At 38.2% G+C, this 12,853-nt stretch overlaps 1 protein-coding gene across 3 annotated transcripts in view; it reads left to right on the forward strand.

Moving 5' to 3' along the window:
• ARMC2 (armadillo repeat containing 2) overlaps positions 1–12,853 on the forward strand; it is a 66,464-nt gene that overhangs the window by 50,813 nt on the left and 2,798 nt on the right. For all 3 annotated transcript variants that reach the window (XM_049818126.1, XM_049818127.1, XM_049818128.1), the window contains 5 exons: positions 2,958–3,279; positions 4,817–4,939; positions 6,804–6,917; positions 8,310–8,442; positions 10,719–10,876. In XM_049818126.1, the coding sequence (XP_049674083.1) occupies positions 2,958–3,279; positions 4,817–4,939; positions 6,804–6,917; positions 8,310–8,442; positions 10,719–10,876 (850 nt within the window). The remainder of the gene's footprint in view (positions 1–2,957; positions 3,280–4,816; positions 4,940–6,803; positions 6,918–8,309; positions 8,443–10,718; positions 10,877–12,853) is intronic.

The following is a 12,853-nucleotide window of genomic DNA, read 5'->3' on the forward strand; positions in this document are numbered from 1 at the left end:
AGTTAAATGCAGATGGAATATGTGGTGCCATTACCACTTTAAAAACAAAAATGTCACAGTTTCATCACAGATTGGAAGCCAAGAAAAAAATTAGTTCTCCTTCTCAAGCTTTTCTTTATATGTTTCTTCAAATTTGTGTAAGTGAAGTTGGGTGGTCTTATATATAACCTTCAAATCAGGTTTGGGTACACTCTCTGGACAGCATGTCTCACATGAATGCCTCATTATAAAAAGATAAAATAACTAAGTGTCATTCCTACCTTTAATCTAATTTGTCTTTAGTGCCATACATGTTAAGAACTCCATATTATATAAATTAACCTGATAGATGTAATTTTCCTGTAAGTGTGCAAGAATGTCTGAAATTTCTTATGCATTTAATACTCCAAACATTTGGAGATGCATAATAATCTCATTTATTATACTGATTTTTTTCATTATGTACAGAAAGGCCCATGGGCCTTGTACAGGTTTAGTCTTGCAAGCAGTTTCAAAATGCCATTTGTCTTTACATGTATTTCTTTATACAGCATTTCTAAGCTAGTGTTTCTTACTCTTGCAGTGCTTACCCCATGAGCTTTTAAAAAAATATAGACAAAAATAATACAAACCCTTGAGTATTATACTACTCAGGAGAAGTTGTACATGCTTTTCTCTTTGACTCTGCCAGTTAAATTTTCACTGGAAGATAATGAAACTTTGGTAATATGCTATTAAAACCAGATGTGCTTAGCTAAAAAAGTATTTTGTAAGTTTGTTTTGCTAGCCTGTAGGTGGAAAGCACAGTTGAGATCACACTTCTCAAAATATCAGTTGATTGCTGTACGGTACCTGTTTGTCTGTTTTCTGATTGGGTAGAGCTGTTGCTGGGCTGATACTGTTTTGACCAAAATTAGAAAGTCAATATAAACGAGTCAAACTAGACTGCTTGCTTTTTTCAGTTCTCTTCTGATTCATCAGTTGTTTGCTTCAAATTCTTACAGCCTTTGTGAATTGGGGGTTGTGCCTGCAAAGGTGAAAGCTCTTAGTGGTTAGTCAGTAAGAATGTTCATAAAATTTTGTCTTGATGACATTTAGATGCTAGCAAAAATATGATGCCTAGTTAAAAAAATTGGAAGTGGGTCCTATGGAGTGATCGTATTAAATACATGGATGTAAGAATCTGTTCCTCACTTAGGAGACTGCCTGCTTCTCATATTCAGGGATAGCATTCATCTTCTTGACCCCAAGAGGATGTTATTGCCAATGTCTTGCAGCAGAGGCTTAAGACCTGAAACTTATTGATGAAGGCATGTATGAAAGAAGGATTCACTGCTTACACATCTTTTTTCATTTGGTATTAGTGTGTATACTTTAACAAGTTGGACTGTTATTAATACCAGGGAGGATTAGAATATCTGTGAATATAACTTATATTTGAAGAAAAACAGCATGTAAATTGTTTGGCAAAATTCTAGGTTAGTGCAAGTACAGCAGTTTAGCAGCTATGGGTAGATGGCTGTGCTGTACTTGAAGAAGTGCTGTTACTCTACCTGTACTGTTAAGATAAAGCTATGAGGTTTTGGTTCTGGAAATGAGTAGGTTTTGATCCAAGTGACAGAGGCAAATGTTTTAATTAGTTTACACTTGGATTAGTCCAGACTTTCAGAATTTCTTTTTTTTCTTCTTACATACAGGTGGTTAAGAAAAAGATGGAGATGCTGTTGAATGCCATTCGGTTTGGATCCACTAGCCTTGCCAAAAAAAAGGCTATTTCTTAGTATGTCCAAAATAAAGCAACAAGAGATGTAATTCTGTATCCCACTGAAGGGCAGGGATAGAAAGTGCTTTAACAGAGCAACTTCGTTAAATCATAGGACCTCAAGATACTGTACAAAAATAGAAAGTAGGTCTCATTTAGTAATGATAAAAATAAAAGGGTAGCAAGAACACGTAAAATCAAAATCAGAAAAAACCAGCACAAAATGAGATGTGACTAGAAAGGGACATAAAAAGAAGCAAGAAAACTTCCTATAGTACATTAATAGTGAGAAGACAATAAGGAAATAACTGCTGCAGTGTTCAGAAGATGAGAATTATTTACAGATGCCACTGTGATTAGTGAAGTGTGGAATGCCTTTTTTTGCTGCTTTTTCTGAAAGGGTTAGTTATGATCAAATGATTAATGTGTACTTCAGCCTGAGTTGTTCTATCACTAAAAAATGAGCTGGAGCATATCTAATTGTCTTCAAACCAACTAGGCCTAATGAAATTTACTCTTTGGTGCTTACAAAAGGACAGAAAAGGTAATGTCTCCTGGATTCTTGGAAAATTATGTAGGATTGCAAGGTTGTAGGGCACCTGTTTTTAAAAGGAGAAAGAGGAGGAACTGGGGAATAACAGACCAGTCAATTTAGATTACATTTCTGGTAAAAATCTGGAACAAATAATTCAGCTGTCTGTAAGCAATTGGACTTAACAAGGAAATGAATAAGAGCTAACATAGATTTAACAGTAACAAATCAAGGGGAAGTAGTTTAACCTCTGCGATGGGTAACAGGCCTAGAGAAGAAGAGAAGGTGGTGGTCTTTCGCCATCACAACTGACACTTGCTTACTTGAAAGATTAGTAAGCTCTGGCCCATATGATTATTCTAGTTATATAAAGTGCTGTTTTAAGATGTTTTAAGATTACTGTGGGCTTAGTAAAAATAGATGACCTATACTAAGTATATCCCATTAGTAATTATCCCAATGCTATACTAGTTCTGTCAGATGTTTTTGACTTCTTCTGTAAACCGGGTTATGAAAAATAGTAGCATAAAAAAATTATTTCTAGTTGCTGTATTTGGCATTCCTTCAGTTGTTCCGGACCTGCTATTAACTGAATTGTGAAGCAAATTAAGTATTAGCTTCTTTTTAAGCAGCTAATAGCTTCTGCTGTTTTCCGTGTAATATGGTTTATTTACTTTATTGCAGGATTTGGTTATCCGTATCATCTTCATTCTTGGTAATTTAACAGCAAAGAATAACCAAGCCCGTGAGCAATTTTTTAAAGAAAAAGGAAGTGTTAACACCTTGATATCATTATTCCAAACCTACCATGAACTTGATTTGAACGCACAGAAATGGTACCATGAAAAAGAAGGGGAAGGAAAAACCCACCCAAAGGATCCTTCAGAAGCAGAAGATGTTCTGATAAAATTGATAAGAGTGCTGGCCAATCTCTCTATTCATCCCAGCGTAGGAGCAGCTCTGGCAGCTGCCCATCGTGTTGTAGAATTACTGGTTACAGTACTAGGTAATAAAATCTGTGTTGTGTTTGTTATCTTTGTTCAGTCTGTAAGAAGAGTTTCAGGATTTTTCTACTTGACCTTCTTATCTAGGTTGAGCCATAACTAAATTAGTTCCATTGCTAAAATAACAAAGTCAATCTGCTGATATTCATGAACTGTTTTATGTAGAAAGCCTGTTTGAGAAAGTGGAAGCATTGCTTCTTTGGTACTGACTTTTCAATGTCTGGGGAAAGATGATGTAGAAGCATTTAATTCAGTGATCAGATTTGCAGATATGATCATTAAGGATAAGCAAATAAATTTTATTTTAAATACATCTCACTGAGAGTTCATATATAAGGGAAGTCTGTTCTTATCATGTACTACACAGATGTGTTTGGGGGGGATTTTTTTAAGGTTTGCAGGTTTTGTGACTGTTCTGGATTAAGTATTCTTTTTGTTCCCTGCACCCATAACTTTCAGTCTCCCTGAAAAATTTCCTCTTATTTTTTCTTCTTTTTCAGATTTCCAGTCTTTATCTCGAGAGGGTCCCTTTCCCTCCAAAGGCTTAGGACTGCAGTTTCTTTACCACTTAACTGATCCCTTTGTAAATCTAATTACAGGCTAGGATTGGGCAGTCTCTTCTCCCTGTAACAGAGTTTAGCAGTGACAAGATACATGTCAAAGAACTCAGAATATTTTAGTGTGTGACAAGAACATTAAATATTATGTAAAGACAATCAACTTAATTATATGCTAGTTTACCAGTCTTACCCACCAGCCATGGGAGATTAGAGAAGGCAGACTCACTGCTTTGTCCATTCTGTCTTAAGCCCTGTAGGAGCTTCTGTCTTAAGCCCTGTAGGAGCTTTCTAGGTTGGAACTGGCTTAATCATTGTGTAAGCACTTTTGAGTCTCAAAGCTCTCCACCACGCTCCCCTCTTCTTGGGCACTGTTTCAGTTAGTTTACTACTAAATGTTCTCTCTCCCTGTGAACTTATCCTTCTTTTATTTCCTTCACTCTTGGTTTCTGAGGCCAGAAACCTTAGATAAGTTGATATACACAACTTTCAGACTTGCTGGTGTAATTTTCACTGGTTAACATTCTGTCAGGAACTCTAACAGAGACAATCTTTCAAGAATTGTTAAAGAAGTCTTCCCCCCCCCCCCAACTTTTCATGGTGTCTGACATTTAAGTATAATAGTCCTTGGTATTTCTCTGTGCATATCACATAGGCCTATTTCTGCATGTGGATTCTCCTCAGTTCCATCTTAAAACAGCAAAATGTCTTAACTAACTGGAATTTAAACCATGTTGCCTTAGTCACAATGATTTCTGTAGAGGAAGAGTTGGAAAGAGTGACTTTGTATTGCCATTTTTGCATCAGCTGCTCCTGTTGGTTTCTGCTATGTTACTGAAAAACAGAACAGTATTGTTTGTAATAGTGGCCATGCAAACTATGATATGTTTATATATATATAATGTACTGCTAAGTTAGACTTGTTCATGTGTGTATCTACATATGCATATGTTTTCTGTTGGGTTTTTTTTTTTGCTATCAGAATACAAGTCAATTGATGACTGTGAGGAGTTGGTCATCAATGCTGCAATAACAATCAACAATTTATCCTACTACAAAGTGAAGAGTTCTGCTGTTCAAGACAAGAAGCTACACATTGCTGAAAGTAAGGACTTTTAAACTAGTACTTCTTGTATAGCTTTTTGAAAGTGTAGTTATTCATGCTGTATTTTGATACTACAGAAAATAAGGATACTGATAGTGTTTTGTGGTATCATATTGCAGCAATATAAAGTTGATGGGGCTAAGTTCTTCCTATAATGATTTCTTATTCTTTTGGAACATAATTCTATAACTTATGTGGAAATAAGTTGTTGACAAACCCCCTCACTTCTTTTCCTCCCCAAAGGAATTTGCCATGTTGTTTTCTGTTTAGGAATTTTTGCTAGACTTGTTCAAAATCTATATGCCTGAGCCAAAATAATCATGTTGCTTTTTACTTCTATTCAGAGTATGATAGAGAATTCTTTTTTTCTTCTTAGTACATTCTAGACCTGCAAAATCTGATTTATGTCTGTTTCCGCCTTATAAATCCATTGGCAGCACAGGAGTTGTGTGATTCTCTCCCCTCTGACAGTATGGACAATAGTTATATTTTAGTGATGTGTAGGAACTGCAATCTGAGTTCTGGGACTCATTGCTTTAATGTTATACAAAAGGTAGAGAGTCTACATCTTGCATACCTTTCTCTCTAAATAGACAAGACATGGGGGAAAGACAGAGCCAGAAGTTCACACAACAGGTATGAGGAGCAGGAAAAAATATTCTGGCTGTCAACTTAGTGCCCCAACTGGTAGACATCATATTCTCTCTAGGTAATAGTTCTGCTGTTCTGTCACAAGTAATTTTATCACCCATAAACCAGCTGTTTCTTATTCCTAGTTGGAGAAATGTGGAAACAAATTACTTCTCTGCCTGTCCCATTTGCTCTCCCTCTCCTGTTTTTATTGTTAGCATGTGGAACCAGTCTCATCACCTTTCCTCTGCCTGAACTGAGAGAGAAAACCTTTTGACAGCAGACCAGCAGGCTTCCTCCTCCAGGAGGCATTTTGAGAATATGTGCTGTTTGATACAAGTGGTAGATCCCAAAGACAAAAAATAATAATTTCAGACAAGTTCAGGGCATGTTCAGGATTGCAGCGTTCAAAGACGGAAGTAATGGGAAGGAAGCCAACCTCTTTTCTATATTTTTTTTTCTCACTTTTCTGTGGTAGAAGGGTTAGGGTTGACTGATTTGAGTCCTTTATATGATGGACTGATTTCAGTGGTTTACTTCATACTCACAGGAGACTGATAAATGTAACTTCTGTAACATTGGTCCTTTGTCGTGCACTGAAAACCTGCATGATGGTAGCCCTTCCTAAGAAATGCTGAAGGTCTCATTCTGTCTGCTGAAGTTAAACACTAATCATATGTGAAACTGCTACGCAGGAAAGCAGCAAGCAAGTAAATGCTTCAGATCGGGGCAATATTAAGTAGCTGTTCAGATAAAATGCATTTGCTTGTTATAGCAGCACTGAGAGAAAATAGAGCTAATGTCAGAAAATAATTTGAGTTTTAGAAGACATCCCACCATAAGACCATCTGTTCAGGATCTAAATCAATTCTCTTATACATTACATTTTTTTCTTCTTTGTTTTGCTGGATTTTCACATGGGCCCACTCAAAACTGTATAGCAAAACTGGCTCCCATTATTATAACTGTGCTTAGGCTGTCTTCATAACTCCTCATTTTTTCCTTTGCATTTAGGCCTATATTGGAGCTCTTTGTCTCATCTTCATAGCACTACACAATTTAGCTCTTGTTCTACCATCAGCTCACCCCCTTCACTGCAAGACAGATAACTGTTCCCATTTAATACATTTATTGCTGTTGCTGCTTGCATTCTAATATTTATTGATAAAAAGCCAAGCACATGTTTGTGATATACAAGTAATTGTTTTTATTTCATTTCTCTGCAAACCAACAGTGCTTTTAAAGCTGTTAATGAGCAACAATATGGATGGAGTTGTGGAGGCTGTCAGAGTCTTTGGCAATCTTTCCCAGTATCATGAGATCTGTGACTTCATCATACAGAAAAAGAGTGAGTTACTTTTGCATTTGTAGGAGTCCTGTTTTTAAATGTCCATAGTTCTAAAAAGGAAAGATTGTTAATAAGCTGTCTCAGTTAAAGGGTAGAAGCAATCTTCTCTGATGTTTTGCAAATTAGACAAATGTTAGAATCCAATAGTAGTCATTATAAACACCATTTTATTTCCGTTTCATTAAAATGGAAATGTTAGAGTAGGAAGAATATGCCATGGTGCCTTCACTAAGGTAAATGCTACAAAACCTCTGTTTCTCCTAAAGATTATATTTTTGAAATTTTGTTTCACTCAGTTTTTTCAAATCCTACAGGTTAATGATATGATATAAAATGAAAATCCACTAAATTCTCATTTAGGTTCATAATCACAGATTTTTGATTCCCATGTTCAACAGCTTGTTAGCACTTTGTAACATGCATTTAAGATGTTTGACTGCTTCAACAAAGAGACCTCCTGTTTGCCTCTGGGTGAAGTAGAATACAAGTCTTCTCAAGTCCTTTTGCTTTGGGTGTCTAAAGAGCTTTGGGAAAAAAAACAGGAACTCCTTGCTATATACAGAAGGTGTGTCATAAGTTTAATTAAACACCCGTTCACTGTAAATTTTTTTGTATCTACCTGTCAGTGCTGGAAGTGAGGGGATATGCCATAATATACAACCCCTTCTTTCAAAGGTGGACATCTCACCACTTTTGAAGAAGAAGGGAGAACTGACACTTAGTAGTTGGTTGCTGATGAGCTGTCTCAGTCAAAGGACTGAATTTTCTGCCTGGGGGAGACTGTGGTTTCGGTGTGCCAAGCTCAGGAAGCATTGAGAGGCTGCCTCTCCATTAGGCAAGACTGACTCCCTCGCTGGGGTTGTCTTCCGCTGCCTACTGAGTTCAGCATCAGCAAGTGCTGCGAGATGCTGCACGTCCAGCGTCTGCTTCTTGCCCGTCTCCTACAGGAGCCTCAGGCTGCAGCAGTCTAGGGTAACCCTGCCACTCACAGAGGTAAGAACTTTCCTCTCTGAGTGCCAAATGCCAAATCCTAGCAGTTTCTGCTGACTGTGCGATTGAAAGGAGAGTGATACTTTTAAGAAATAAGTGGTAATTTGGTTTGGTCAATGGAACTGGATCTTCACATTACTTTGGTGTATTTTTATAACTAGAGTTTTGTAGGTGTTGTTTTGAAGAAAACTGGCATTCAGCAAGATGTAATAATGGCTGTTACTCCGGGTCCTATGCCTACTCTACAAATGTCACAGTAATAGGCTACAAGGTTAAATTTTTGGGTGGGGTATCCTGCATTTGACTGCTTTCTAAGTATACATGTTTAATAAATGTGTTGTAATGCCACTGGTATGATAAGTCTATCTTCCCAGTAATACTGTTTACTTCTTTACAATCCAGTATACAAGTTCATGATTGCTTTGCTTGATGCCAAGAACCAAGATGTCTGTTTTTCTGCCTGTGGAGTTCTGCTCAATCTCACAGTAGATAAGAACAAACGAGCTCTTCTGATGGAAGAAGGAGGAATTGGAAAGTACGTTCCTGATTATGCTTAAGAAAAAGGCAATTTTGAGTAGTTTGGCCAAATAGTTTCAATCAGTTTCTTTTTTACTGGTGCCAATAACTTGTAATAAGGATACATACTTAATAGTTACTCAGCATCTAATGTTCTTCAAGGAAGAGCCTTTCATATTCTTTCATATGTTTTTTGAAAAAGCATTAGAGTGGTTTAGCCTACTGCAGAGCCAAAAACCACAGAATAATCTCCCAAAGATCCTCATATATACAGCAGAGGAGAGCACCATACAACAAGGCAACTAAGGCATAGCTTTGCAGTAGCTGTTTATGCTTGACTTAACTGGATCCTATGTGGACTACAGTTAACAGGCACCATTAATGTGTATGTGTCAGAATTGTGAAGATTACTTCAGGAACTATACCCCACACGGTCTCTTGCAATTTTTGTAACTACTTAGTACTGTAGGGAAAACTATCTGATGTAGCCATGCTTGGCAGAGAATAGTTCTCGAGTCTCCTCTCTCCGAGAATTCAAGCTTAAGGCACTTACATTGTAAGCGGTATTAGATCTTGGAAAACCACTGTGGATGCAACACTTGTGGCTTTGATGTTCAGATAATTGCGGATCCAGCTTAATTAGAGCAATGCGAAAGATCGTGTTCCTATGCTTGTAAAGCAGTTGATACAACCCACATTTATGAAACAATATGCCTAACTTTCAAAATGCTTTCCTGTTCATACTTCATATAATTACTTTTTTATACAATGTAAACAATGCATAGTCTGCTCATCCTTCCTTCACATGTTCTAGTTAACTTGGAAAATATAAAGCTGAAAAAGAAGAATAAAAGGAAGTTACAGGCAAATTGAATAATAAATGTGAGAAATTTCTATTATATGGAATATAGAATCATATAGAATATAGAATTTTCTATACTCTGAAAATTTGTGAAGGAGTGAAAAACAGTAACAGTGTGGCATAAATCTAGAGGATTTGGAAGTGATTGTTAAGGAGGTCATCCTGACTGTGCCAAACCAGCTCTGTGGATTTTTGGAAATTGGGTTATTGTACCAATATATAGTGGCCCTAATAAAACATGGAATTGTACTCATAAGAGAGTTAAACTTAAAAAAATTAGGGCAAGTGCTTTTGGCTTTTCACTGGATGCCTCCCAGTCTTCCACAATGATTGTGTCCACAGAGGAGAGAAAAAGCAAAACCTGTTTTTTGTTGCTTTTCAATTACTGCCATTTTCAGCCATACCTGAATGTGATAGTTATCCTGTGTCCCCTTTACTAATCACCAGATTATAAATCTCACAGTGAAGTAGAGAAGTGAGGGAATCTCACAGTGAAGTAGAGAAGTGAGGGAAAGAGGGGGTCCTAGGGCTGGGGAAGAGAACAGCAGTGAAGGATTACTATTAGAGGTCATTAGGGACAGCAAGTGAAAAGCGTTTACTTCTGCTGCCCCAGGACTTGTGAGCACTGCTGTTTGGTAATGGGAACTCTGGATAGCTACTGTACATTAGCTGGTGCAGGCAGAAAAGTTATAGCTTAATTTCAGAGTCCTGCTTATCATCTAGCCTGCATTTGGTATCTGCAAGGAAGTGAGATTGGGAGAAAGGTCAAGAACCTAATGGTCCTCAAGAAAACTGGCATTTCTGAGAAGAGTCCATTGGGAATGCAGGCTGAGGAAACAGAATAAGGGGCGAGATCTGAAAAATAGTCAGACTTCACTGAACTTAAAAGGTAATTCTGTGAGTCATGGAGTAGTGAATTCCTTTGGATTTGTCTTCTGATCAGATCCTTTGATGCGTAATAAGATGGATATTCTGACTGAAGCTTTTTCCTGCATTCACACCATCTTTTCCAGATGAATTCTTGGTCCCTGATAAGCTTTGGCTCACATTACAATCTCTGCTCCAGTGGTAGCCACAGATTTGGAACCGTTACAGATTGTCATGAAATTTCGTGGAATTTTAGTGACTTTGAGATGGTTACATTTGTGATGTGATTGAAATTGGTCAGTTGGGTTAAAAAGTTACAGAGGATGGACAGATCCAGGCAGGCATACACATATGTGTAGACAAAAGGCATGCTCACATCCTTAGGGAACTAGTCTAAATGCAAAGGGGGAGGTTACTGAGGAAGAAAGTAGCATCTTAAGTTTATTAACGTAGAATTTTCCTGCGAACTTTCATGGAGTCTGCATACATTTCTAGACTGCCAGATTTTGAAGGGCTCAGGAGAAAACTACATGGAGCAAAACACTGTTTTTGTTTGATACTGACAGGTTAGTTGACTGTTTACAAGACTTTGGGCCAGCAGACTGGCAGCTGGCTTGTTTGATATGCAAAACCCTGTGGAACTACAGTGAAAACATCACGAGTGCGGCCTCATGCTTTGGAGAAGATACTGACACGTTGCTGGTGCTGCTCACATCACTCTTAGGTGAGATTGATAATCTTGGTCTCTTTTCCTTAATAAAAGACATAGAAGGAGCAAAATCAAAGCAGTATTAGTTTGGTTGGGAAGTCTGTCGTGCAGCTTTAAGTGGTTGGCCGGTGTAGACTATCCAGCAACACACTGGTCTATTGCCATTCAGCACATTTCCTCAGACCTTACAGATTGCCAAGGTGGAATTGGCTGCTGTCACTCCCCACTCTAGTTTGTCTAGTTAGCATGCCGCTAATGCTTTTCACCAGCTGCCTTTTTGCCTGCTTGAGCCAACTATCCTGCAGACCTTCAGTGCAAAACATGCTTTTCGCTGGATGTGGGCCCTTTTGGCCTCAGAGGTCATTGCAGGTATTGACAGAAGCAGGGGCTCAGCTGTGATGCACCTGGTTACTGCACAGCACACACCGGGCAGTCTGGGGAATATGGCTTTTCCCCTCAGCCGGAGGGCTGTGTGGTGCAATGAGCTGAGCTTGCTGCTTGTGACAAGAGTCCCTTGGCTGCCCTTCCTTTCTAATCGTGATCTCCTTGTGGGCAAGGACATCCTGACAATTTCTCATCTGCTCCCTAAAGCTAGGGAGGGTGTGCTCCTCCATAAATACAGGCTGGAAGGTGCCTACAAGTGAATGTTAAGACCCTGATTTGCTTAGCCAGCTGGATCTTTTCATCTGCACATTTATGTTTGCTTCAAATTTTACAGACTTTAATTGCTATGTAATAATCCTATAGTCACTATATGTAATTTTCCTCCTTTATTTTATGAGCACTGCTTTGGTTATGGTTTTATTTTGGGTAGGTCATTTGCAATTATCTTTAAAAAAAAAAATCTTTAAAATGTAAATGAAATTGAAGCAAACCTTAACTAATTTTGATTTGGTTTTAATTGGAAATTTACTAAAGATACATGCTTGCTGTGGAGAAGGCTGCATGTTAGTCAGACCCAGACAGAAAGTGAGATCCCTATGGTCTCTTTTGTTTTTAGACAATCAGAAAAGTGGGTGGATTTGTGAGGGTTTTTTTCCCAGTTATAACAGAGTTACTTTTATTCCTTGTTGTAATCATTCCTTGCATTACATTCCTTACTATGACAGAGCATATCTTATTGAGAGCAGTAATTCCATCTATTTATCTGAAAATACTCAGTGTTTCAAGATCATTAGTGGACTTTTTAACATTCTGCAACAGAATTGCAAACTTTACAGCCACAGTCGTGCTTGAATTTTCTGGCATGCAGCAAGGAATATATATCATTGATTTGGAAAATCCTTACTTATTTTTTTACTCTGCATTTAACACTGCTTATTCCAGCAATTAATTTGACTGCAGAGTCCAGGCTGGGTAGTAATTGGAACTCTCATTAACTAGTACAGCTATTTCATGTACAATTGCAATTGCAGTTAGAATCACAATCGTAGTGCAACTGTAATGACAATTAATTAAAAATAGGTCAGAATTAAATCAGAAGGCTAGTCTTTCTTCACGCTTTAGTCAGAAGAGTAGCTGTAGAAAAAGTGCATCTTATTCATTGGATCTGTTTCCTCTGTGTGTTAAGAGCCAACAAATTTTAGTAATAGCAGCTGGTTAATATTGTCCTACATCTTCCTCCTCCCGTGGTATCCAGTAACAGCCTTGAACTGTCATTGCTCTGATTCTGTCATTCAGGAAGCAGGAGGCAACTGCTGACAGTCAGTGGACTGTACTTAAGCATCAGCATGCCCTCAGGAAGCGGAAAAAGTGGAGCATGGCACAGCAGACACCTCACTTCACCTGCTGTGCTTGGCCTCCTCCCCTTTATTTTTCTCTCCCCTACCTGGCACAAGATAACAAAAGATATGAGGGAGCCAAAAGGGAGTGGAAATAGCCTGAAAAGTTGTTGGGCCTGAGAAACGCTGCACAAAAGGCACCGTTTGTTCTTGCTTTTCCCTGCCTGATCCCAGCATCCTGAGAAGCAATGGCACCGCTTTCCAGTGCACC

This window comes from Accipiter gentilis, chromosome 15 (genome assembly GCF_929443795.1).
Source record: "Accipiter gentilis chromosome 15, bAccGen1.1, whole genome shotgun sequence".
Taxonomy (NCBI): domain Eukaryota; kingdom Metazoa; phylum Chordata; class Aves; order Accipitriformes; family Accipitridae; genus Astur; species Astur gentilis.